Below are 26441 nucleotides of genomic sequence, written 5' to 3'. Positions count from 1 at the left end.
ATGCCCCTGATTAGTCAGAAACGGCCATTACACAGTATATAGCAGGGGCACACGTATGTAAGAGATTATAATCCCAGCACAGAAACCTTTTTTTTTCTTTTTTTTTTTAAAATAAAAAACCACATCCAATTCTAGAACTTATTTTATTCTAAGATCTATTGATTGAAATCAACTTTAACATTAACATGGTTAGTGGGAAAACCCCTTTAAGTAATACTTGTAGAATTTTAATTTTTAGATCAATACTGGATATATCCAGCTTACATTCCCATGGATCATTTCACTATTGGAAATATTAGACATAAGTGTAAATTAATTTAATTTGTATATTTTCATTCACACAAATGGTAGATGACTTTAGTATTTCATACTATCAGTCAGAAAGTGGTAACCGTGTGTCGGTGTATGCAATAGATCAATCAGCTATATTACGGTCTGATACTCTCGTCCTAAAACCATGGTAGGAGGAAAAGCTGGTTTCTTCTTCCATTACTAATTTCACTATTAATCTATATTTCCCAGCAATTTTTTTTAACTTTTTTTGTTTTACACATAAAGATTTGTAAGTTTATCTATTATATATTGAATTTAAAATATTGGGGATGCTCAAGCACTTGACAGATCTTTGACAAACATATCGGGTCACATAATAGGTCAAATAGGTCTATGCACATGAGAGTGATAAGAGGGGTTGAGCTGTCCACGATTAACTGGCAGGGAAATGTAGGTTGACAGGGATGAGAATTTACTGGGTGCCCTGAACAAAATCCCTAAAGCTAATATGGGTGACAGTGGTCAATCAGCTACTTCCAGATACTTCCTATCAAAGAAGATAAGGGCAGGAAAATTTCAGACATCATATTCTAAATCCATAAGCATTAATATTGAGCTGGTCCACCGTTTGCAGCTACAACAGCTTACACTTTTCTGGGAATACTTTCTACACAATTTTGGAGCGTATCTGTGGGAATTTTTGACCATTCATCTATGAGAGCATGTGCGGTCAAACACTGATATTGGATGCAAGGGTCTGACTCATAATCTTTGTTCTAGTTCATCCCAAAATTGTAAACAGGGTTTGAAGTCAGAGCCCTGGACAGTCAGCCAAGTTCTTCCACTTCAAACTCAACTAACCATACCTTTATGAACCTTGCTTGGTGCCCTGGGGCACAGTCATGCTGGAACGGAAGAGAGCTGTCACACAACGGGCGCGGAAAGCGTGTTCAGAACAACCAAGGTCTGATGCACGACGAAAAAACACCTAAACAACATCACAGACAAGGGGGAAACACCGAGCACACAATAACAATGGCGGTCCCTGGCACTAGTGAGAGGGTAGATGGTCACCTCCTAACCGCACCTGTAGCTGTCCCTACTCTCCTAACCAGTCCCTATGCAGTTTCTGCAACTGTCACCGAGCAGCACCCTGGGTTCCTAAGAAACCCTATAGAGGCGCTTATTAGTGAGAGGTGCGTGAGGTTCACTAGACCCACCACTGCACTACAGAGACAAAAGAGTGGGGAGACAAACAGGGAATAATGAACCAAATGATGAGAAGATATGACTTCAAGACTATCTGCAGTAGCTTCCTTCCTCCAAGGCGGTTTTCATACAAATGATTTGTATAGTCAGCAAAACTTGCTGGGAGACATGGCTATTTAAACACAAGGGGGTGTGTCTACAGAGCAGGTGCAGCTGACCTCAACTGTAGCAGAGCTGTAAACAGAAAAACTGGCATTTACTACTTCAGTGCCAAAGGAAACAAAATGACATTTAAATGCAGAGCCATAGAGATAAGGGGCTCCAGATCTCAAGTTGTCACTAGTCTCCAAAAACAATTGTGACAAGAGCTTTCCTTAAAATGTTCACACAAAGTTGGAAGCATGAAGTTGTTCAAAATGTCCTGGTATGTTGAGGCATTAAGATTTCCCTTCTATAGAATAAAGGGGCATAAGCCAAACCCTGAAAAAAATCCTCATGGCATTATCCCTCCTCTGGGTAAGTCTTTCCTATGAGTTTGAGTAGTGCTGCTTCTTGCCTCAACAGCTTGAGCTGTGCATGGGGACATGAACTGCCTTTTTACTGGAACAAGCAAGATACATATAACTAAAAGGTGGATAAGCTGTATCAAAATACTTTTCTATATTACCTCCTCAATCAAACTATACAGCTAGCACAATGCGGTCAGGCAGGTAACATCCTAAATGCATTTGCTAAACCCAGACTCATCCATCAACAACTCTACAGTTCAGTGGTGATTTGCACCGCTTGATCTGATGCTCATTATTGTGCTTGGTCATGTCAGGTTTACATGCAGGAAATGCATGCGATGAAGCTCCCGGCGCACAGTTTTTTGCAGATATTAAAGACGAGAAGGTGGGCTCTGTAGTTATTGAGCAGAGATGGGCGAACACGCAAATGTTTGGTTTTGTTGGGCCTTGCAAGACTTAAAAAAAAGTCTGGCCCAGGATAGGACTTGACCCTGGATGCCGAACCCCATATAAGTCTAAGGAACCCGAACTTTAGAATTATAAAAAATTGTTAGTAACGTCTAGGGGCTGCAAAAGCAAGCAAAATGGTGATTAAAGCAGTCACACTGCTTCCAGGTCTGCTCAATAAATCTCATTAATATTCACTGTGTGTATGTGCTTGGCAACAGTCAGACTGTTGTCCTCACAATAGCTGTCTGAGTCCCCAAAGTGGAGTATAAAAAAAAAGAAATTGGAAAAAATGGATTAGGGTCCCCTGTATTTTGATATCCAGAGCAGATAAAGCAGACAACTGGAGGCTGCAACCCCCAGCTGTGTGCATTATCTTGGCTGTGTATCAAAATACAAGGGACCCCATGCGTTTCTATTTCATTATTTAAATAATTTTAAAAAATCGGCATGCCTTCCCCAATTTTGATACCCAGCCAAGATATAGTGTACATCTGGGGGCTGGTATTCTAAGGTTGGGGAGGCCAATGGTTATTGGGCCTCACCCAGCCTAAACATAGCATCCCATAGCTGCCCCAGAATTGGCTCCTCCATTAGCTGTACCAATTCTGGCTCATTCCAGTTGCCCTTGAGCAGTGGCAATCGGGGTAATATAAGGGGTTAATGACAGCTGTGATTTGTCAAAAAAATCACAGCTGTTATCAAGCTGCAGGTAAGTAATGGGAAGGGGTCTATGAGACCTCCATTTACTTATTGGTAAGTAAAAAGAAATAAACACAAAGCACAGAAAAATCCTTAATTAAAAAACAAAACAAAACAAAAAAACACACATTCATCTTTCAATTTATTAACTCCCTAAACACCCCTGCAGATCGGTATAATCCATACCTCAATGTACCAGCAGGATGCCGGCTCTGGTGCATCTGAGGTTGCAGTGCGCAGTCACATTAGTAAATGCGACTGATCACTGCAGCATCAGGGACACACTGACGGAACCATAGCGGTGAGAGGTGAGTTCACCTGGGGTCACAGCTGTCAGTTTCCATGGTACCCCAGCTGTGACCTCAGAAGAATTCAATGAACTCAGTGAACTCAATGAACAGTTAACTCCCCTCAGTGAACTCATGAACTCAGTGCCAGATTACCGCTTATGCTATGTGTGCACATTGAGTATTTGGTTGCAGAAAATCTGCATCTTCTGGCAGAAAAATGCAACTAAAATGTGATGCAGTTTTGATGCATTTTTTTTTACAAGGAGATGCAGATTTGGTGCAAAAATATGTTACAAAAATCTGCAACAAATCTGTATCTCCATACAGAAAAATGCACCAGAAATGCAATGCAGTTTGGACATGTTTTTGGTGCGTTTTTCTGCCAGGAAATGCAGATATGGTGCAGAAATGTATGCAAACGAATACTCAATGTGAGCTAATAGCCTAATCTGTCATTGAATACAATAAGTTCACCTGAGGCTATAGCTGGGGTTCCCACGATATCCCAGCTGTGACCTTAGGTGAACTCGCCTGAGGTGAGTTCACTGGTCACCTCTGGTGAACTCAATGCTGGGTTACTGGCTTAGGTTATGTGTGTATCTTGAGTATTTGGTTGCAGAAATTTCTGCAACAAATCTGTATCTCTTGACAGAAAAATGTGTCAACACTGTATTGCATTTTTTCTGCGTTTTTCTGCCATGAGATGCAGATTTTGTGCAGATTTCTATAACATATTTCTGCATCACATCTCCATCTCCTGGCAAAAAATGCATCAAAACCGCATCACATTTTTGGTGCGTTTTCTGCCAGGAGAAAAAGATTTTCTGCAACTAAATACTCAACATGCGCATATAGCCTAAGCCAGTAGTCCGGCATTGAGTTAACCTCAGATAGGTTTATAGAGTTCACCTGAGGTGAGTTCATTGTGTTCATTGAGTTCACCTGAGGTAACATCTGGGGTACCGTGGGAATTGTCAGCTGTGACTTTAGGTGAACTCACTGGCATCCCCACTCACAGCTGTAGCTTCGTCAGTGTGCTCCTGATGCCACTGTGCTTGGTTATGTTTTACAATGTGACCGCGCACTTTCACCTCAGGAGGTAGCAGAGCTGGAATCTTTATAGGACATTGTGTCAGTGGATTACATTGGACTTGTAGGAATGTTTTGGGGCTTAATAAATTGGAGAAAGAGAGTGTTTTTTAAATAAAGGATTTTTCTTTGTATTTTGTGTTTATTTCTTATTACTTACACGATTAGTCATGGGTGAGATCTCATAGACCTCTACCCTTAACTAATCCACGGTTTCATAACCGCTGTGATTTTTTGACAAATCACAGCTGTCATTAACCCCTTATATTCCTCTGATTGCCATCACTCCAGGACAATCAAGATGAGCTGAGTAAGCGCCAGGATTGGCACATCAAATGGATGCACCAATTTTGGGGCAGCTGCGGGCTGCTATTTTTAGGCTGGGGAGGGCCCAGTAACCTAGGGCCTACTAAGCCTGAGAAAACCAGCCCCCAGCTGTCCACTTTATTTTGGCTGAATATAAAAAATGTGGGGGACTGCACGACAATTATTTAAAATATTTATTTAAATAATTTAAAAAAAAAAAAAAAAAGAAAAATAAGCTTCATGGGGTCCCTTGTATTTTGATACATAGCCAAGACAGCCTCCAGCTGTCTGTTTTATCTGCACTCCGTATCAAAATATGGAGAATTCTACTCCATTTTTTTCAAATTATGTATTTTTACACTCCATTTCAAGGACCCTAAGAGTTAAGAGTACTTTACACGCTGCAATATCGGTATCAATATTGCTAGGGAGCATACCTGCGATGTTGCTCTTGCCGGCAAACCGCCTCCTTTCTAAGGGGGTGGTTCATGCGGTGTCACAGCGGCAGCTGTCCAATAGAAGCGGAGGGGCGGAGATGAGTGGGCGGAAGATCCCGCCCACCTCCTTCCTTTCTTCTTTTCCGGTGGACACAGGTAGGAGATATTTGTCGTTTCTGCAGTGTCACACGTAGCGATGTGTGCTGCCGCAGGAACAATGAACAACATCGTACCTGCAGAAGCAACGATATTAAGGAAAGGAGCGACGGGTCAACAATCAACGATTTTTGACGTTTTTGCGATTGTTGATCGTCGCTCCTTGGTGTCACACGCTGCGATGTCGCTAACGGTGCCGGATGTGCGTCACTAACGATGTGACCCCGACGATATATCGTTAGCGATGTCGCAGCGTGTAAAGCACCCTTTAATGGTGTGACACCGCAGTAACGACGAACATCTCCTACCTGCATCCACCGGAAAAGAAGGAATGAAGGAGGTGGGCGGGATCTTCCGCGTGCTCATCTCCGCCCCTTCGCTTCTATTGTACGGCTGCCATGTGATGTCGCTGTGACGCCGCACGATCCGCCCCCTTAGAAAGGAGGCGGTTCGCCGGGCAGAGCGACGTCGCAGGGATAGTAAGTCCATGTGACGGGTGTAAGCGATGTTGTGCGCCACGGGCAGTGATTTGCCCGTGTCGCACAACTGACGGGGCGGGTACGGTCGCTAGCGATATCGATACCGATATCGCAGTGTATAAAGTACCCTTTAGTGTGAGGGCAACCAATCACAATCTCTGCATGCCTAATTAAAAGCTGAGAACAGAGAGTGTAAATAGGGTCTTACCAGATGTTAAAAGAGCGGTGTGTAACATTATACACTCACCTTATAAGGTTGTAAGGGTCACAACCACCAAGAAAGCGTAAAAGACAATGCTGGCTGCCGCAGCCCTAAGTGGAGGAATCTTCAGTGCTGGAAAGGAGAAGTGGGGGTTAATGCCAAGCTGTTGCCAAGACGGAGGAAAAAATTGTTGATTTGATAATAAAAATGTTTTATTCCATAGGTCTACACGTTTCAGGGTTCAAGACGCCTTCTTCAGGACCAAAAAAGATGAAAAATAACAATACATGAAAAATACATGGTCCTTGGTCTTTTCATGTATTGTTGATATGGCGGCGCATTAACCCCCAGAATCTCCTTCATGCTGACAGTCTGACTGCAACTAATCACAGACGCTGTCACAGAGGGTGACTGGGGGAAGCAGTGAATATTCATGTTGTTTAATTACCGGGCCCAGAAGCAGTGTGATAGCCACTCGGAGACTCGAGATATATAATTATCCTGCTTTAATCCCCATTTTGCTTTCTTTATTTGAATTTTTTTTATCAGGGTTTCCAAACCCAAACAGTAACAAGGACTTCAATGAGAAGTCTGTGTTAGAAGTCCATGCACGGACATTAGGTGTCTGGTACGGATCCACAACATTACAGCTGAGGGTTCACCCATCATTATTATTAAGTAATCAGAGTGTTAGCAACTTGATTTTTTATTGCCCTGATTCATCATTTTTGTGTCACCAGTTTTCTTGAGTAATTTGCACCTTCTTTGCGGCTTTTGTATATGTACCTCATTCTTTATATGTTTTGCTTCCCATTTTTAGTTGTCTTTCATTTTTAAGTTATCGTTTTCATTTTTCCTCAATAGCTTTGCTTACCCAGATGTTTAAGATACAGGGTGGTAACTATAATAGGTATAGGTGTTGCAATCGTACCTGAGCTCTGGAGCCTATGGGGGGGCACAAAAGATCTCTTCGGCCCATATGAAAAGGCTGTTACTATTAAAGACTTGAGATAATTGGTGGTCCTGTTGGAGATTTTGTATTTTGGCCCTTGAGCTTCAAGTTACACCACTAACTTAAGACAGATTCATGAAATGAAACTTTTACCATAGGTCTCATTTTATTTTTCCTGGCTTCTCCTACCTATTAACCCCCCAAACACTGTTCTAGTTTTCATTTTTGCGCTTTTGATTTTTTCCTTCCCCGCTACAAAATTAATCTTTTTTATTTTTCATTAACATAGCTGTATGACAGCATTCACTTTACAGTACAATATACTAAAAAACAGCAAAAATAATCCAAAAGAGATGAAACAGTCAAAAAATGCAAATTTCATTGTAAAAATGTCAATACAATTAAAACGATATCATCCTTGTAAAAATTTTTTGTTTTATTTGAGTGGTGAAAAAAATTCAGAAGTTTGTAAAAATAAATTTTGGTGGGAGGGCTTGCATTTTGCTTTACATGCTGACATTTTAATTTATCATTTGAGGGTACATACAATTTTTTATTAGTTTTTTTTATTGCATTTTTTTAAGCATCATGATAGAAAAACAGCATTCTAGCGGGGGGCACAAAAGATCTCTTTGGCCCATATGAAAAGGCTGTTAGTATTAAAGACTTGAGATAATTGGTGGTCCTGTTGGAGATTTTGTATTTTGGCCCTCGAGCTTCAAGTTACACCACTGACTTAAGACAGATTCATGAAATGAAACTTTTACCATAGGTCTCATTTTATTTTGGTGCATCTCACTCCAGTATCTACCAAAAGTAAGGATTCTCGAGTAATTTTCAATTTGGTGCATGTATGCAACTTTTTAAAGGATTTTCAATTTTTGGTGTTGAAAAGTAAAAAAGAAATATGGTTGAAGACATGACTAAAGAACATTTTTTATTTTGTGCAGATCTCATGAACCACGTTGGCCATTTTGAAGAATTTGGCACAAACAAGACACAAAAATAAAAGTGATTTCAATAAATGGCAAATTGTAAATCAGGCCCAATATGCCTTAGCACCCGGCGACCCTGCTCTGTAGATTTTTATAGTTGTGGCTGTGCTTCCTAATTGCTTCCACTTTTCAATAATACCATTCACTGTTGAATATTTAGAAGGGAAGGAAATTTATGAAATGATTTGTGAAAATAGTGGCATACTAATACAGTAACATGCTCAAATGTAGTGTAGGTAGAGGCAGACTACATGGCTATGGGATGGATTTTATACACCAGGGGCAGTGGGACTGAATTAAAAACCTGAGTTTAGTGATTAGGGCTGGGGCTAGATGGCATCCTCTGATGGACAGCAGCAATTCTAAGACAAGTCATGTGACAGAAAAAAAAATCTGCTATTGCAGGATTTTTAGCTGCAGTCGAAAGTGACTTCCATGGAAATCTATGGCAAGTGAATCACATGAGACTTAAAGTACACCACAAGGATTTTCCTATTTAACCTAAAACCAGTGCTATACTGGCACTCTCAGGCTGATTCTATACATATCTTAAGGTGTGAGCTCGGATGTATAGGTTTTAAAACACAAGCAAGTAAAGTTAGTAAAATGAGCAGCTTTTTGAGTGACAGCAGCTGCCAATCAGATGAAGCGGGGATGGAAATTCATAGTGATTCCGCCCCCCTGCCTGTCCGTCCTCCTCCTATTATTTATGGTAATTCTATTATAGAATTATTTTACTATGTGACTAGAATGACCTGTGCTGATGTCATACACATGTGACCAGAAGCGGTGGAGCATCAGCCAACATAGCTGATATCAGGAAGCAACATTTTTATTCTGTTGACTGAGGCCCTGCTCCTTCTGGTCACATGCAAACTTTACTTGCTTGTGTTTCAAAACCTATACATCCGAGCTGACAACTAAAGGTATGTATAGAATCAGCCTGATAGTGCCAGGAATATCCTGGTGATTGGTACACTTTAATAACTCTGGCCAGAATTCTATTATTGTATAGGGAGTCCAAACATCCCAGATGCCATAGAAAGAAGAGATTCCATTGTCAATGATCTTTTTTGATGTGAAATTATCTGAATATGCACTTACATTTAATGAAGAATATCTGAATTTTTTGTTACACAATTATCAATATTTTCCTATTTTGTATTTTCTCGCCATGGTTCTTGTTTTAGACGTTTTCACCATTATGCACCTGTTCTACACTTAAATAATTATTATCATAAGTCCTATATATGTAAAGCCTGCTTTTTGTCAGCACAGTTTATGTCAATTTAAGCTTGAAAGTGACAATATTCCCGGGTGCAGAAACTTTACCCAGTTCTAATGCTCTTTTTATATCGGAACAAGCCGCTGCTGCAACTTTTCGCTTGCATTGATTATATTTTAAATGAGCTGGCACGGAGTTTACATATTACTGGAGCTGGTTAATCCTACTAAATGCCAACCAAATCTAATTAGAGACATTAAAGCCAGAAGAAAGGGAATAATATAAGACTGTAACTACTAGTTTACTTTCTCTGTATTTGGAACTACTTTATGGGGCTTAACTACAAGGATTGAGCTATCTATATCATATGCATCATCTCTTAAATTAATCTAAATTTATGTATATTGATATTTTTAGAACCCTTTTCTGTGCAATATTATATACTAATATTTTGTAATAGTATAGTATGAATTATATAGTACAATGTTTCTCTATTCCTTCCAAAACTGTTTTTTGCCACTTACCTATGAATGTTTACAAGCTTCATCCACATTTCTGCAGCCATAATATATTGATATATCCATGCAGAATGTTCTTCTAGTTTTGGACTATGCTGCGCCATTATAAAAGTAGATATACACAAAGCACATTTGATGTGGATTTGCATGCGGAAAATCCACAGCATTTAATGAGATTTTGAAAATTTAATCTACATTTTGCTTAAATATTCCGCACGCAAATTGACCTTCGGTGCAGGCCTTACAATCTGGAACATGTCAATTGTTTGTAAAAAATTCACCATGTTCAAATGATTTGGGGGAATATTCTCAATAAAATCCACATGTATTGAATGGTACAAAAAGCTGCAGAAACACATTCTATGTATGTACACATGTGCATCATCCTCCATGTTTTTCTTATTTATCGGGAACTCTCTTGTCAATAAAATCTGTCATTACTGAACAAGTGATTTAATCTATGGGCCTAATGTTACATCACAGAAGAAGCTGAACAGATTGATATATAGTCTTGTAGGTAAGGCCATGTTCACGTAAACTTTTAGAGAACCGTCAGTGGCTCTATTGGGCTTAAATCTGAAGCCATGGAAAACTCGATTTGGGCATATAGACCGACAGTGCCATGGCACTGTAATGATACAGACAGAGTCACTATGTGTTCTGTTGGACATCATTTTTAGGTGTATACGTCTATTTGAGGCAGGCTCCAATACGCAGTCAATACAGTTGAAAATGATACATGACTGAGCATATAGTCACTATCTGCATCATTACTGTCAATGGCCTATACAACGCATACGCATTAATCCAATTTTTCTCAGCCTTCAGATGTAAGATCTGTTGGAGCCACTGATATAGGGATCAAAAATGGCTAAAGATTCAATAAACCTGTAAATAATTTATTTTGAATCCTGCTCATTATAGGTTTAGAAGTCCAGTGGTTTGTCTAATTAGTGATTAACAGCCTACTTGTATTAGTCGTTCATGCATATCTGTCAGTCATTGAACCGAACCACCAAGTGGACTCCTAGGTCCAGAATGAGCAGTAATTCAAATGAACAAATAAAAAAAATCCTTTTAAATTGCTCTAAAGCAGGCCAAGTGACAGACATAATAGTGTTTTTTGACTAAATTGCCCAAACTCTGGGAATAAATTGAGTATGTTCATGAGAGGGGACTCACTGACCAACAATTTGCAAATTCTATGTTGACGGGACTAATAATACTGGTTATGCCAAAGTTGAGGCTTTTATTGTTTTCCTTTGGTGCCAATAAGAAGTCTGTTGTTTTTTTCATACAGAAAAAAATGACCATTTTCATCAGATCATCATAACACAAGAGATTTGATTTTCAATAATTTCATCCATAAATGTAATGTAGCATTTGTATTTCAGTAATGCAAAAAAAACTTTTCCAGGCTTCTACTATTAACCCCTCAAACACTGTTCTAGTTTTCATTTTTGCGCTTTTGATTTTTTCCTTCCCCGCTACAAAATTAATCTTTTTTATTTTTCATTAACATAGCTGTATGACAACATTCAATTTATGGTACAATATACTAAAAAACAGCAAAAATAATCCAAAAGAGATGAAACAGTCAAAAAAATGCAATTTTCATTGTAAAAATGTCAATACAATTAAAACAATATCATCCTTGTAAAATGTTTTTGTTTTATTTGAGTGGTGAAAAAAATTCAGAAGTTTGTAAAAATAAATTTTGGTGTGAGGGCTCGCATTTTGCTTTACATGTTGACATTTTAATTTATCATTTTAGAGTACATACAACTTTTTATTATTTTTTTTATTGTATTTTTTTAAGCATCATGATAGAAAAATAGCATTCTGGTGTTTTGATTTTTTCTCTTTACGGAGTTTACCATACATGATAATTTTATATTTTTATATACTGTACTTTTGAAGTAGCAATGATTCCAAGTACTTGTTTTTTCTTTTTGGGAAAAAGAAGGATGATTCAAAGTTTTCTAAACTTTTATTTTTAATTTTTAGTCTTCTTAGGACTTGAACATGCTATTGTCTAATGGCGTATACAATGTTCTGCATTACCACAGTACTGCCATATATAGTATAAATTGTGGTTTCCTTGGAACTTCACAGGAGTACCAAAATAGCAGCCACAGGGGCCTTCAGCAGGCTCTTAGCTACCATAGCGACTAATCGGTGCCCTGTGATGACATTGTGGGACAATGAGAGCTTACACAAATGGAACCACTCAATTTAACCCCTTAATGACCTAGGATGTATATGTATGATGTGGGCTCATATGGTGAGCCCAGATCTTTCCCCACACATGTCGGCTGATCTGATCAGCCGACATACAATGCCTTGCGAAAGTATTCGGCCCCCTTGAAGTTTTTAACCTTTTCCCACATTTCAGGCTTCAAACATAAAGATAAAATATTTTAATGCTATGGTGAAGAATCATCAAGGTGGACACAATTGTGAAGTTGAACGAAATTTATTGCTTATTTTAAACTTTTGTAAAAAATAATAAACTGAAAATTGTGGCGTGCAATATTATTCAACCCCTTTTCTTTCAGTGCAGCAAACTCACTCCAGAAGTTCATTGAGGATCTCTGAATGATCCAATGTTGTCCTAAATGACTGATGATGATAAATATAATCCACCTGTGTGTTATCTACTCTACGTATAAATGCACCTGCTCTGTGATAGTCTCTGAGTTCTGGTTAAAGCTCAGATAGCATCATGAAGACAAAGGTACACAACAGGCAGTTCCGTGATACTGTTGTGGAGAAGTTTAAAGCCGGATTTGGTTACAAAACATTTTCCACAACTTTAAACATCCCAAGAAGCACTGTGCAAGCGACCATATTGAAATGGAAGGAGTATCATACCACTGCAAATCTACCAAGACCCGGCCGACCATCCAAACATTTATCTTAAACAAGGAGAAGACTGATCAGAGATGCAGCCAAGAGGCCCATGATCACTTTGGATAAACTGCAGAGATCTGCAGCTGAGGTGGGAGAGTCTGTCCATAGGACAATAATCAGTCGTACACTGCACGAATCTGGCCTTTATGGAAGAGTGGTAAGAAGAAAGACATTTCTCAAAGATATCCATAAAAAATGTTGTTTAAAGTTTGCCACAAGCCACCTGGGAGACACACCAAACATGTGGAAGAAGGTGCTCTGGTCAGATGAAACCAAAATCGAACTATTTGGGCACAATGCCAAACGATATATTTAGCGTAAAAGCAACACAGCTAATCACCCTGAACACACCATCCGCACTGTAAAATATGGTGGTTGCAGCATCATGGATTGAGCCTGTTTTTGTTCAGCAGGGACAGGGAAGATGGTTAAAATAGATGGGAAGATGGATGGAGCCAAATACAGGACCATTCTTGAAGAAAACCTGTTGGAGTCTGCAAAAGACCTGAGACTGGGACAGAGATTTGTCTTCCAACAAGATAATGATCAAAAACATAAAGCAAAATCTACAATGGGATGGTTCACAAATAAACGTATCCAGGTGTTAGAATGGCCAAGTCAAAGTCCAGACCTGAATCCAATCGAGAATCTGTGGAAAGAGCTGAAAACTGCTGTTCACAAACGCTCTCCATCCAACCTCACTCAGCTCGAGCTGTTTGCAAAGGAAGAATGGGCAAGAGTTTCAGTCTCTCGATGTGCAAAGCTGATAGACATACCCCAAGCGACTAGCAGCTGTAATCGCAGGAAAAGGTGGCGCTACAAAGTATTAACTTAAAGGGGCCGAATAATATTGCACGCCCTGATTTTCAGTTTATTTTTTATAAAAGTTTAAAATAAGCAATACATTTTGTTCAACTTCACAATTGTGTCCCACTTGTTGTTGATTCTTCAACATAAAATTTTTTTTTTTTAATCTTTTTGTTTGAAGCCTGAAATGTGGGAAAAGGTGGAAAAATTCAAGGGGGCCGAATACTTTCGCAAGGCACTGTATGCAGCTAACAAGTGTGGGTAGATCTTCGATCCATCCACGTCTTTTAACCCCTTAGATCTCACTGTGAAACTCTGAAAGCGCAATCTAACTCACTCTGGTGGGGATCTCATTGTTCCTCACCACCATCGGCAGTCCCGTCACATGATCACGGGGCACCAATGGTTTGTCATGACAGTGCGTGGTCAGATGATGACTACTGTTGCTGTCATGACTCACTTCCTGTGAAAGCTGGTAAAAAATGTTACCCCCTAAAAGTTCAAATTACCCCCCTTTTGCACCATTGAAAACCAAACAATTAAAAGAAAACCTGACACGTTTGATATTGCCGCGTTCAGAAACGCTCGATCTATCAAAATATAATATCAATTAATCTGGATGGCAAAGGGTGTAGCAAGAAAAAAAAATATCAAAATGTCATATTATATTACCAAGTCAGTTTTACCAGATAGTGAACATGGTGATTAAAAATCTAAATAAACCATTGTAGAATTGCACCATTTTTGCAATTTGGAATTTTTTCCCCATTTTCCAGTACAACATGGAGGAGAATGAATGATATCATTCAAAAGCACAACTTATTACGCAAAAAACAAACCCTCATATGGCTATATTGATGGAAAATAAAAAAATTATGGCTCTTGGAAGAAGGGAAGAAAAAAATGTTAACGAAAAACGGAAAATTGATGAGTGGTGAAGGGGTTATATACCACTGTCAGAAATTGACAGCAGTATCTAAATGGTTAACAGCAGGGGTCAGAGATCAGCTCTGGCCACTACTATTAAGAGACATAGATGTCCGCTATGTAGCTGGATATGCAGATTGAGACCTTAGATCGTCAGGTCAGTGTTAGGTTATACTGATTTTTTTCTAACAAACCTATATATCATTCTGTTCGGCTTCTCCTTCTGTATGCCATAATGCACAAAGATCAGACAACATGTACAACGTGACAGGTTCCCTTTAAGCTCAACAGCACAGACTCACACATGATGTTTACTCCTTTATGATCTAAAAGGCATATTTAATATTTGTTATTTATAACCAGCATTATTCATATTTGGCAATTTCTTTTTTACACAAATAGGTAGGAGTGGATTTTGAGATTGTGACGTTAGATTGGGGCACTTTCTTCAATATTTCTTATGAGAAGTCATTCTTTTTTCATTACATTTCTCTCATACTTATACATTGAGAACACAAAGTGGACAAAGAAACACTTGTCTTTAGTGCAACTATTTTCCAGTGAATGTCACCCTAAGGTCTGTTTCACACATCAGTGAAAAACACAGACGTTTTTCATTGATGTGTAAAAAATGCATATGTCCCTCCATGTGCCGTGATTCATGGCACACGTGGGTTGTCCATGTGCAATCTGTGAGACGTGATCCGTACTCCGTGATTGCACATGGAGATAAACTCACCTGTCATCGCTCCTGCTGTCCATGGTGCTGAACTCTTTGGCTCTGATGTCTTTCCGCCCCCACTGCAGCTACTTCCGGGTCGGCTGTGGCTGCATACATGAATATGCATACCAGTAATTAGCTGGCTAGGAAGCAGCAGCATGCAGAGGACAGAGACAAGCATCGCTGGAGAAGGTGAGTTTAAAATGTTTTCTATTTTCAATGTCCATGTTTTTCTGGTATGTGTTTCACGGATCACACCATTGTGTGGTCCATGGGACATCAGTGATACCAGAAAAAAAACTGACATGTCTCCATGCGAAGCACACGGACATGCTTGTACGCCGCACAGAGACACGGTCAGTGAAAAATCACTGATGTGTGCACAGACCCATTGATTATAATAGGTGTGCGTATGTCCGTGATTCTGGTATGTATAAAACTAGCATGTATGTATCAGAATCACTGACGTGTGAAAGAGGCCTTTGAGCCTTAGATCTTAGTTACGGCTCTAAAAATAAGTATTTCTTATTAAGCAGAACTATTTGTTTAAAAAATTAATTGCAGCTTAACTAATGAAATAACACAGTCCGGCATTATGTTTTCATGACAAATGTACGAACATAATTTTTCTATATATCACTACTTGCTAATTGTCAGAGTTTGTACAACTTTATTGATGTGTATGTATAGTTCTGCAACCATTCTTAGTCTTGGTTAATAGATCCCTGTAGAATGTTCACCTCCTCAAATAATTGTCTCTCGTAATTATTCATGCTTAAAAATCTGACTTGAGAAATATTTGACCTTCCTGTCATGCACTTAACAAATGTCTACTATTCCTTGCGCATGGAAGTCCTCTATTATATCATTAATTGTAAGACTATTTACAAAAAAAGCCTTTTTTGATGAAATTATTTTACTACCTTTAATATGTCTATCATGAAATATATTGCATATCGCAATGTACGAAACATCTGCTCATACATTTAGCTTTTAAATATCCTCATTCTTGTGAGCGTATTTCCATTTCTGTATATGGTATGTACCCGTTATGTGAGAAGTCCTGAATAAAATAAGGACTAAATGGTAGAAAATTCTACTAGTCATGGAATCATTTTTCTGTCCGCATTTTAAACATATATGTTAAATATTTTTTTCCCATAGAAGTCAACGAAGCTTAAAAAACTTCAGCCTTTTATTTTCATAATTTGTTTTAAATCTATTTGTACAATTTCTTAAACATATGTGAAGGAATATAAATACATTATCATGATAAGATGCTTAAAAATTAAATAATTGCAGATTTGTGATCTTCAAAGCTTGGGAAAGCCAATTGCAGTCTTTTCAAGCACTGTTAAAATATGGGATATATAACTTTTAACCAGTAATATTAATTATACACGTTAGCAACTAATGCCAGCAATTTGTTAGTGTTGTTGACTCTGTTTTTTTATTTTTATTATTACTAATATTATTATTATTATTTTGCATTTGGTGCCAAGGGTAATAGGTTTGATTCTATGATCAGAATATGATCCTATTTTGTCAGTTGAAGAGAAAATGGAGAAAAAAATGGCTCCATCTATTCCATTTTGATAGTCCAGAAAAATTGGTTTGCGTACAGATGTCATCCATGTGTAATCTAATGTTTTCAATAGACTCGTTGACTTGCACGGCTGAGAGTAATCTGATAATTGGATCCAAAATGGACATACTAGGAATTTTTCGTCCCGAGAAAAAAAATTGGACTTGTGCATAGCCCCATTTAATAAGATTGGTCTGAGTGCGATCCTACAATGTAACTATGAAATAATACATACAAATTTTGACAAAGTAATATCTTGAAGCTGCTGCGCCCTAAGCTGAATTTGTAGTTCTACCTTCTTTAGTATTAGTGTCTTATATATTCTAAAGAGGTCTTTATATCTAAGGCTATATTCCCATTTCTGTTTGGATATTCTATTGTCTACACTACCTTAGGCCTCTTTCACACATCTGTGTTTCCAGCACATGGAACATCCGTTTTCACACGTACTGGACACATGGACACACATAGGCACATTAAAATCAATGGGTTTGCACACATGTCCTTATTTTCACATGGACTTTGTGTCTGCGTGGATCACACGCTTGTCCATGTGTTCCACACGGTGACATGTCTGTTTTTCTCCAGCAGCACGGATGTCACATGGGCCTCACACTGATGTGATCTGTGTGACATGTACCAGAGAAAACAGAGGTCGTATAAAAATAAAGAATTCTTATACTTACCTGTCTCCAGTGCTGCTGTCTCTGCTTCTGCTGTTGCTTCTGGGCCTGCTCATTATGCTCATTGCATATTCACTGCACTCACCATGGACCCGGAAGTAACACCAGCACCAAAAACAGCAGCGCTGGGGACAGATAAGTATACCAGCTCATGATGTACGTGTGAATTCCAGATATCACACGGATAACACAAGGACAGCACACATAAAACACACATGCACACAAATGCACACACACACATGTACCTTCACCATGGACCGTGAAACATGTGACAAGTGTCCAAGAGGCCTAAGGAAGAAACAAATGGAATTAATGTAAAAAAATGATCTGTTCCATAATTAATGCAAGCGGAAGCAGATGAACCCCATTGATTATTATGGGTTTCGCTGTGTGTCAGCTTTTAAATGAAAAGAGAAAGTTTGGCATGATGCATCTACTTGTTTTCAATCGCTAGAGTGGAGTAAGCTATACAAAGGGGAGAATCAGGAGGCCTCAGTCATTTAAAATTTCTGCCAAACCATTATTTCTAATATGTATCTGACAGCTTTTACAGTGCAAAACATATGCCCTACAAATCTGTAAACTGCTTAAGTCTGCCTATTGGAAGAATAAACAATGCAGCTATTTACCCTTTTATTTTGCCCTCTATGTTTTGCAGGACACGGGGGAGTGAACCAGCTCGGAGGTGTATTTGTAAATGGCCGACCACTTCCTGATGTAGTTCGTCAAAGAATTGTGGAACTTGCCCATCAAGGTGTTCGGCCGTGTGACATCTCAAGGCAACTGCGAGTCAGCCATGGATGTGTCAGCAAAATTCTCGGCAGGTAACAGTGTTTCTGATGGAAATGTATAAGCACCAAGAAAAGCAAATGTATATGGACTGTGTATCATTGTGTTTTAAGTTTAGGCTATGCTGTTTACAAACTGTTTTTATTTATCATGGGTCTATATATATAAAAAAACAACAGCAAAAAAACCAACAAAACGAAAAAACTATGACTTGTTCCAATAAGAAAATCTTATCTGCATAATAACAGCTCAACTAGAATCACTATACCCTTGTTTTCACCACTTACAGAGGGTACGGAAAGTATTCAGACCGCTTTAAATTTTTCACTCTTTGTTTCATTGCAACCATTTGGTAAATTCAAAAACGTTATTTTTTTGTCATTAATGTACACTCTGCACCCCATCTTGACAAAAAACCCCAGAAATGTAGAAATTTTTGCAAATTTATTAAACAATAAAAACTGAAATATCAAATGGCCATAAGTATCCAGACACCTTGCTCAGTATTGAGTAGAAGCACCCTTTTGAGCCATGAGTCTTGTTGGGATTATGCAACAAGTTTTTAACACCTGGATTTGGGGATCCTCTGCCATTCTTCCTTGCAGATCCTCTCCAGTCTTGTCAGGTTGGATGGTGAATGTTAGTAAACAGCCATTTTCAGGTCTCTCCAGAGATGCTCAATTGGGTTTAGGTCAGGGCTCTGGCTGGGTCAGTCAAGAATGGTCACAGAGTTGTTCTGAAGCCACTCATTTGTTGTTTTAGCTGTGTGCTTAGGGTCATTGTCTCGTTGGAAGGTGAACCTTCAGCGAAGTCTGAGGTCCAGAGCACTCTGGAAGAGGTTTTCTTCCACAATATCTCTGTACTTAGCCGCGTTCATCTTTCCTTCAATTGTAACCAGTTTTCCTGTCCCTGCAGCTGAAAAACACCCCCATAGCATGATGCTGCCACCACCGTGTTTCACTGTTGGGATTGTATTGGGCAGGTGATGAGCAGTGCCTGGTTTTCTCCACACATACCACTTAGAATTATCACCAAAAAATTCTATCTTTGTCTCATCAGACCAGAGAATCTTATTTCTTATAGTCTGGGAGTCTTTCATGTGTTTTATTGCAAACTCTATGCAGGCTTTCAAATGTCTTGCACTTAGGAGAGGCTTCCGTCGGGCCACTCTGCTATAAAGGCCCGAATGGTGGAGGGCTGCAATGATAGTTGACTTTGTGGAACTTTCTCCCATCTCCCTACTGCATCTCTGAAGCTCAGCCACAGTGATCTTGGGGTTATTCTTTACCTCTCTCACCGAGGCTCTTCTCCCATGATTGTTCAATTTGGCTGGATGGCTAGGTCTAGTAAGAGTTCTAGTGGTCCCATACTTTTTCCATTTAAGGATTATAGAGGCCACTGTGCTCTTAGGAACCTTGATTATTGCAGAAACTCTTTTGTAACCTCTGCCAGATTTGTGCCTTGCCACAATTCTGTCTCTGAGCTTCTTGGGCAGTTCCTTTGACCTCATGATTCTCATATGGTGTGACATGACTGTGAGCTGTGAGGTCTTATATAGACAGGTGTGCGCCTTTCCAAATCAAGTCCTATCAGTTTAATTAAACACAGCTGGACTCCAATGAAGAAGTAGATCCATCTCAAGGAGGATAACAAGGAAATGGACAGCATGTGACTTAAATATGAGTGTCTGAGCAAAGGGTCTGAATACTTATGACCATGTGATATTTCAGTTTTTCTTGTTTAATAAATTTGCAAAAATGTCTACATTTTTTGTTTTTTTTCTGTCAAGATGGGGTGCAGAGTTTACATTAATGAGAAAAAAATGAATTTGTTTTGAATTTACCAAATGGCTGCAATGAAACAAAAAGGGAAAAATGTAAAGGGGTCTGAATACTTTCTGTACCCACTGTATTATTTAACTATGCATATATTCCATAGCTTTAGTAATATGAGTGACAGGTCAAATCTCCTCACCATAACTATACCCACTAGAGCTCCTGCACGATTCGATATGCAGGTGCAAGTAATTGCACATTAACTGCCTGTATTCACACTCTTGAAATACATTTTGAGGGTTAATCCTCCCAAGTTCTGTTGTTGAGAAATCATCAATCCATTCCATATTCAATGCTGTATAAACTAGAATTGTCATCTGGTTACTGGCACTGCTATGTTATCGATCGCTTGTGAGATCAGATGGAAGTTCATGATTAAAGGGGATTCCCACTGAAGGATTTTGCAGTACTGGTAACTGCACTTCTTAGTTTCTTTTCTTCTTTTTCTGCCCAAATTTAGACTGTTTTCTTTCCCTTTTCAATCCTAATATGCTGGATTGGCTTTAGAAAGGATCACTGGCCTGGGTAGAATGAGCAGCATAACAGAACATAACAAAATTGGTACAAAGGAACGTTGAATGGTTGCTCAATTAGATTCTATGTCTTGTTTTTCAAAAATACTTTTCCATATACGCTGTGGAATTGCTGTTTTTTTTGTTAATTCAGCCTCACAAAAATATAATAAAAAGAAGTGAAGAAATTCATATGTACGCCAAAATGGAACCAGTAAAATCTACATCTTGTCGTACAAAAAATAAGCTTTTTCACTTTTCTGTCAAGAGAAACATAAAAAGCTGTGGGTATTGGAATATGGTAATGGTTATATAAATTGGGTTTTGTAATTATTGTATAAATCTGAAGAATAAAGTTAATGTGCCAATTGAATTGAATAGTGAATAATGTTACCCCCCCCCCTCCACGGCCAAAAAACAAACAAAAAGCAAACAGAAGAAAAAGGCTGAATTGCTGTTTTTTTTTTGTTAATTTCACCTTCCAAAAAGTGGAAAAAGAAATGTTTCCATTGATTGAAAATGGTAAAACTTATGGCACTCAGAAAATGGCAATACAAACACAAATTATATTTTTTCAATTTATTTTTGTACAAAAATAATAAAACATAAATAAACTAATTTATATTTGGCATCGCTATATTCCTAGATCCACAAAATAAAGTTCACACTTTTCCTCTGAAGCACTTCAATATTTTAAAATTTAAAACGTCAAATAAAAAGCCAAATTCCTGTTTTTATTTTATTTCACTCCATAGCTAAGAACAATTTGGTATCTACCCCAAAATTGTGGCACTGAGAAATACTACTCATTCTTCAAAAAGGAAGCCCTTATACAGCTACATAAATTAAAAAAATCTATATATTATAGCTTTTAGAATGGTATAATTAAAAGACAAAAAAAAGAATGTGCCTTAACCCCTTCATGACCTAGGTTGTATATATATGTCCTAGGTCACCTCCCAACGGTTACCGTGGGTTCGCCATTCACATGTCTGCTGCTCTGATGAGCAGACATGTGCGGTTAAAAGGCGAGTCTATCGGAGATCCATCTGCACCTGTTAACCCCTTAGGTCATGCTGTCAAACTGACAGCACGATCTAACGCATTCCAGCGAGAATTGTGCTGTTCCCTGCTGCCATCGGCGACCCCGTGACGCGATCACGGGGCACCAATGGGTAGCGATGACAGCACAGGGTCAGATGATGACACCTGTGGTTGACATGACTCACTCCCTGTGAATACTGGCACAGAGTTGGCACTCACAGGAAGGCTGGTTTCAGACGTCCGTGTTTCAGGTGCGTGTGACATCCGTTTTTAACACGGATGCCATACGTACCCATGTTATTATTTGCTGTTACTCACACGTCTGTGTTTTCACACGGACTGTGTGACCTCTCATGACCCCGCACGCACACACGCAGGCATGTCTGTTTTTTCTACGGTAGCACGGGTGTCACACAGATCGCACACTGATATGATCCGTGTGACATCAGTGTGATGCATAATGGTGAAAACAGGGGTCTTTTTAATAAAAAGATTTTCTATATTTACCTGTATCCAGCGATGCTGTCTCCGGCTCTTCTGCCTCCCGCAGACCCCCGCTGACCCCCGCTCATTATGCTCACTAAATATTCACTGCAGTGAGGAGCTGGAAGCCAGAGCAGCGCTGAGGACTTCAGTGTCGGGGTGAGTATACAGCAGTGTGTGTGTGTGTGTGCTCAGTGTATACATTACAGACCAAATATTTGGACTCACCTTCTCATTCAAAGAGTTTTCTTTATTTTCAGGACTCTGAAAATTGTAGATTCACATTTAAGGCATCAAAACTATGGATTAACACATGTGGAATGAAATACTTAAAAAAGTGTGAAACAACTGAAAATATGCCTTATATTCTAGGTTCTTCAAAGTAGCCACCTTTTGCTTTCATTACTACTTTGCAAATTTTTGGCATTCTCTTGATGAGCTTCAAGAGGTAGTCACCGGAAATGGTTTTCCAACAGTCTTGAAGGAGTTCCCAGAGATGCTTAGCACTTGTTGTCCCTTTTGTCTCCACTCTGCGGTCCAGCTCACCCCAAACCATCTCGATTGGGTTCAGGTCTGGTGAGACCAGGTCATCTGGCGTAGCACCCCAACACTCTCCTTCTTGGTCAAATAGCCCTTACACAGCCTGGAGGTGTGTTTGGGGTCATTGTCCTGTTGAAAAATAAATGATGGTCCAACTAAACGCAAACCCGATGGAATAGCACACCGCTGCAAGATGCTGTGGTAGGCATGCTGGTTCTGTATGCCTTCAATTTTGAATAAATCCCCAACGGTGTCACCAGCAAAGCACCCCCACACTATCACACCTCCTCCTACATGTTTCACGGTGGGAACCAGCCATGTAGAGTCCATCCGTTCACCTTTTCTACAAAGACACGGTGGTTGGATCCAAAGATCTCAAATTTGGACTCATCAGACCAAAGCACAGATTTCCACTGGTCTAATGTCCATTTCTTGTGTTCTTTAGCCCAAACAATTCTCTTCTGGTTGTTGCCTGTCCTTAGTAGTGGTTTCCTAGCAGCTATTTACCATGAAGACCTGCTGCACAAAGTCTCCTCTTAACAGTTGTTCTAGAGATGAGAAGGTGTGTCCAAACTTTTGGTCTGTACTGTACATGTATGTGCACTATGTGTGTGTATGTTCTCAGTGTATCCATGTGTGTCTGCTTTGTGTGTATAGATATGTGTGTATATGTACTCAGTGTATACGTGTATATGTGTGTGTGTGTGTGTATTGAGAACTTGGAAAATGGAGCATCGCAGGGACAGCATCGGGGACTCATCACAGTTCCCAATGAACTCTGATGAACCCGTGAAGCTGTAGCACGAGTGTCGCGGGGGTGTCATCGGGATGTCATCAGAGTTCATTGGGAACTCCAATGACCTCCTGGATGTCACTGTCCTTGCAGAATACTCGCCTATCCCCGCGATGCTGTCCTCGGCAGTGCTATACCAAGTGCTGTCACCGTGCTGCTCCTGCTTCCAGCTCCTAACTGCGGTGAATAATCGATGAATATAATGAGTGGTGGTCAGGAGCGGGAGGCAGCAGAGCCGGAGACAGCAGGGAAATATAGAAAATCTTTTTATTTCGCAGACACGTGTTTGCTCCGGTTCCTGTCACATGTATGCAAACATAGATGTCACACACATGACACATGTATGACCATAACCATGCGTGTGACTGGTACCTGATTAAGCTCGGACATCTGAAACCAGCCAAACACAGCATTTCTGCAAAAGTAAAAAAAAAAAAGAGCAAAAGTGATCAGACAGTAGGTATAAATTACCCCAAGGGGACTAGTAAAATCAACAAAAAAATGTGAAAAAAAGTGTTTTTCAAAATATTAATCAATAAAACCTAAAAGTTGAAATCACCCTTCTTTTGCCCCATTGAGAATACAACGATAAAAAAACAAACAAAAAAAAACACATATTTGGTATCACCGTGTTCAGAATTTCCTAATCTATCAAATTTTAAAATCAAATAATCTGATCAGTAAAGGGTGTAGTGAGAAAAATATTCCAATCTCCAAAATTACGTTTTTTTTGTCACCGCAACATTGCATTAAAATGCAAAAACAGGTGATCAAAACATTGCATCTATGCAAAGGTAGTATAATTAAATAGCAGCTCAAGATCCAAAAGATAAGCCGTCACTGAGCCCCACATCCGGAAAATGAGAACGCTACGGGTCTCGAAAAATGGCAACAAATGTGCAATTTTTTTTATTACAAACTTCTGAATTTGTTTTCACCACTTAGATAAAAGTAAAACTCGACATGTTTGCTATCTACGAACTTGTCCTGACCTAAGGAATCATAATGTCTGGTTTATTTTACCATATTGTGAATATGGTAAATAAACACTCAAAAAACAATAGTGCAATTGCCCTTTTCTTCTAGTTTCATCGCACTTGGAATTTTTTTTCTAATTTTTCAGTACAATATGGGGCAGAATGAATGGTGTTGTTCAACATAGTTCAACTTGTCTCGCAAGCCCTGTTACGGCTATATTGCTGGAAAAATAAAAAGTTATGGCTCTTGGAAGAAGGGGAGGAAAAAAATGAAAAATGAAAATCGTCGGGGGTGAAGGGGTTAAAGGACCAAGAGGGATTTTTAAATTTCTAAAAAAATGAACTAGAGCATATGCATACATGCAACATTTTTGCTGCAGAAATCACTGTACCTGGAAATAAAATTTATACATGTAAATTAGCTTCTCTTTGGAGATGTTTATACAGATGAATAGAAAAGTAGCAGTAATTCTTGTCATAAAAAGCCACTGACAATATACAACAGCCTTTCGGTAACCCATAGGGGGGTGTTACACGCTATGATATATCGTGCAATATGTCATCAGAGTTACGGATTCCGTGACGCACATTCGGCATCGTTTGACATATCGTAGCGTGTGACAGCTACGAGCGACTGTTAACGAGCAAAAATACTCACCTTATCGTTGCTCATTGACACGTCGCTCATTTTCATAAAATTGTTCCTCCTTCTGCGCGCCGGTTGTTCATTTTTCCCAAGGCAGCACACGTCGCTCCGTGTGACACCTCGGGAACGACGAACTTCAGCTTACCTGCGGCCGCCGGCAATGCGGAAGGAGGTGGGCGGGATGTTACGTCCCGCTCATCTTTGCCCCTCCGCTTCTATTGGGCGACCGCTGTGTGACGTTGCTGTGATGCGGAACATCCCTCCCCCTTCAGTAAGAGGATGTTCGCCGCCCACAGCGAGGTCGTTCGGGAGGTAGGTACGTGTGACGGGGGCTACCGACTTTGTGCCACATGGGCATCAAATTGCCCGTGACGCACAAACGATGGGGGCGGGTGCGATCGCTCATGCGATAGCACGATATATCGTCCCGTGTAACGCCGCCTATAATCTCTAGCTTATGAACATCTATAAAGTCCAGATTATGCTAATGCTTCGGAGTGTTCGCCATAGTGAAAAAAGGCTACATGAGTATTACAGATCTGGAGGAGTTGTGTGTGTGATGTACACAAATACAGCGTATTATCATTCGGTGTAAGGAAAACAATAATACCCTTGAATGCTCAAGACAATATTTCTCTGTCCAAGTTCAGCATGATCAAAAAAACTACAGGACAGTAATAGTTACATTTAGATATATTGGCATTCTGTATTTAAGCATGTTGATTTGTTTCATTTTAGCTGTCAACAATAAATTGGAATTTCATAGCTCATTATTTGGATAAATATTAATTACAGTGGAACCCTGTCTTAGTTTACCAAATAATTTGGCACTGTAATCACAGATGTCAGTAAAAAAATGAATGCAATTACAAAATGAATTGATTTCCTAATCAACATGCCACATTACAGCCCTATGTTTTGAATTCTTTAGAAAGTTCATATTTGGACTTTATAAATTCAGATCTGTTCATTTGCATGTTTAAGCACATCCTTTGTGATGCAACTCTACCTCTATAGACTGCTTAGTGCAGGCGACTTAAGAAACCACTGGACACCATGCCAAAATAATATATCACCTATTGACATAAGCTCACAGCGGTCAATCAAGCCAACGAGAGAACATTGAGGTTGAGCAGTTAGGTCTCATGTAAAGTACCCCTTAACGACCCATGACGTAGTGGGTACGTCATGGATCGTGTGCCGGTAAGCCCCGTCCCCTGCCGCCGGCAGTCAGCGGCGATCCGCGCACATATCAGCTGTTATCAACAGCTGACATGTGTGCCTGCTAGCCGCAGGTGGAATCGCTTCCACCTGCGGCCATTAACCCCTTACATTTCGCTGCCAAAGTCTTGGCAATGATATGTATATGGGCGCCGCCATGACAGTGACTTACCCCG

The 26441-nt window shown here is 39.5% G+C and overlaps 1 protein-coding gene across 2 annotated transcripts in view; it reads left to right on the top strand.

Moving 5' to 3' along the window:
- PAX5 (paired box 5) overlaps positions 1-26441 on the top strand; it is a 385612-nt gene that overhangs the window by 19459 nt on the left and 339712 nt on the right. For both annotated transcript variants that reach the window (XM_075315770.1, XM_075315760.1), the window contains exon 2: positions 18084-18249. In XM_075315770.1, the coding sequence (XP_075171885.1) occupies positions 18084-18249 (166 nt within the window). The remainder of the gene's footprint in view (positions 1-18083; positions 18250-26441) is intronic.

The sequence above is a fragment of the Anomaloglossus baeobatrachus genome, chromosome 1 (assembly GCF_048569485.1).
Source record: "Anomaloglossus baeobatrachus isolate aAnoBae1 chromosome 1, aAnoBae1.hap1, whole genome shotgun sequence".
NCBI lineage: Eukaryota > Metazoa > Chordata > Amphibia > Anura > Aromobatidae > Anomaloglossus > Anomaloglossus baeobatrachus.
Note: the sequence above shows the minus strand (reverse complement) of the source record. Positions and strands in the feature narration are given on the sequence as shown.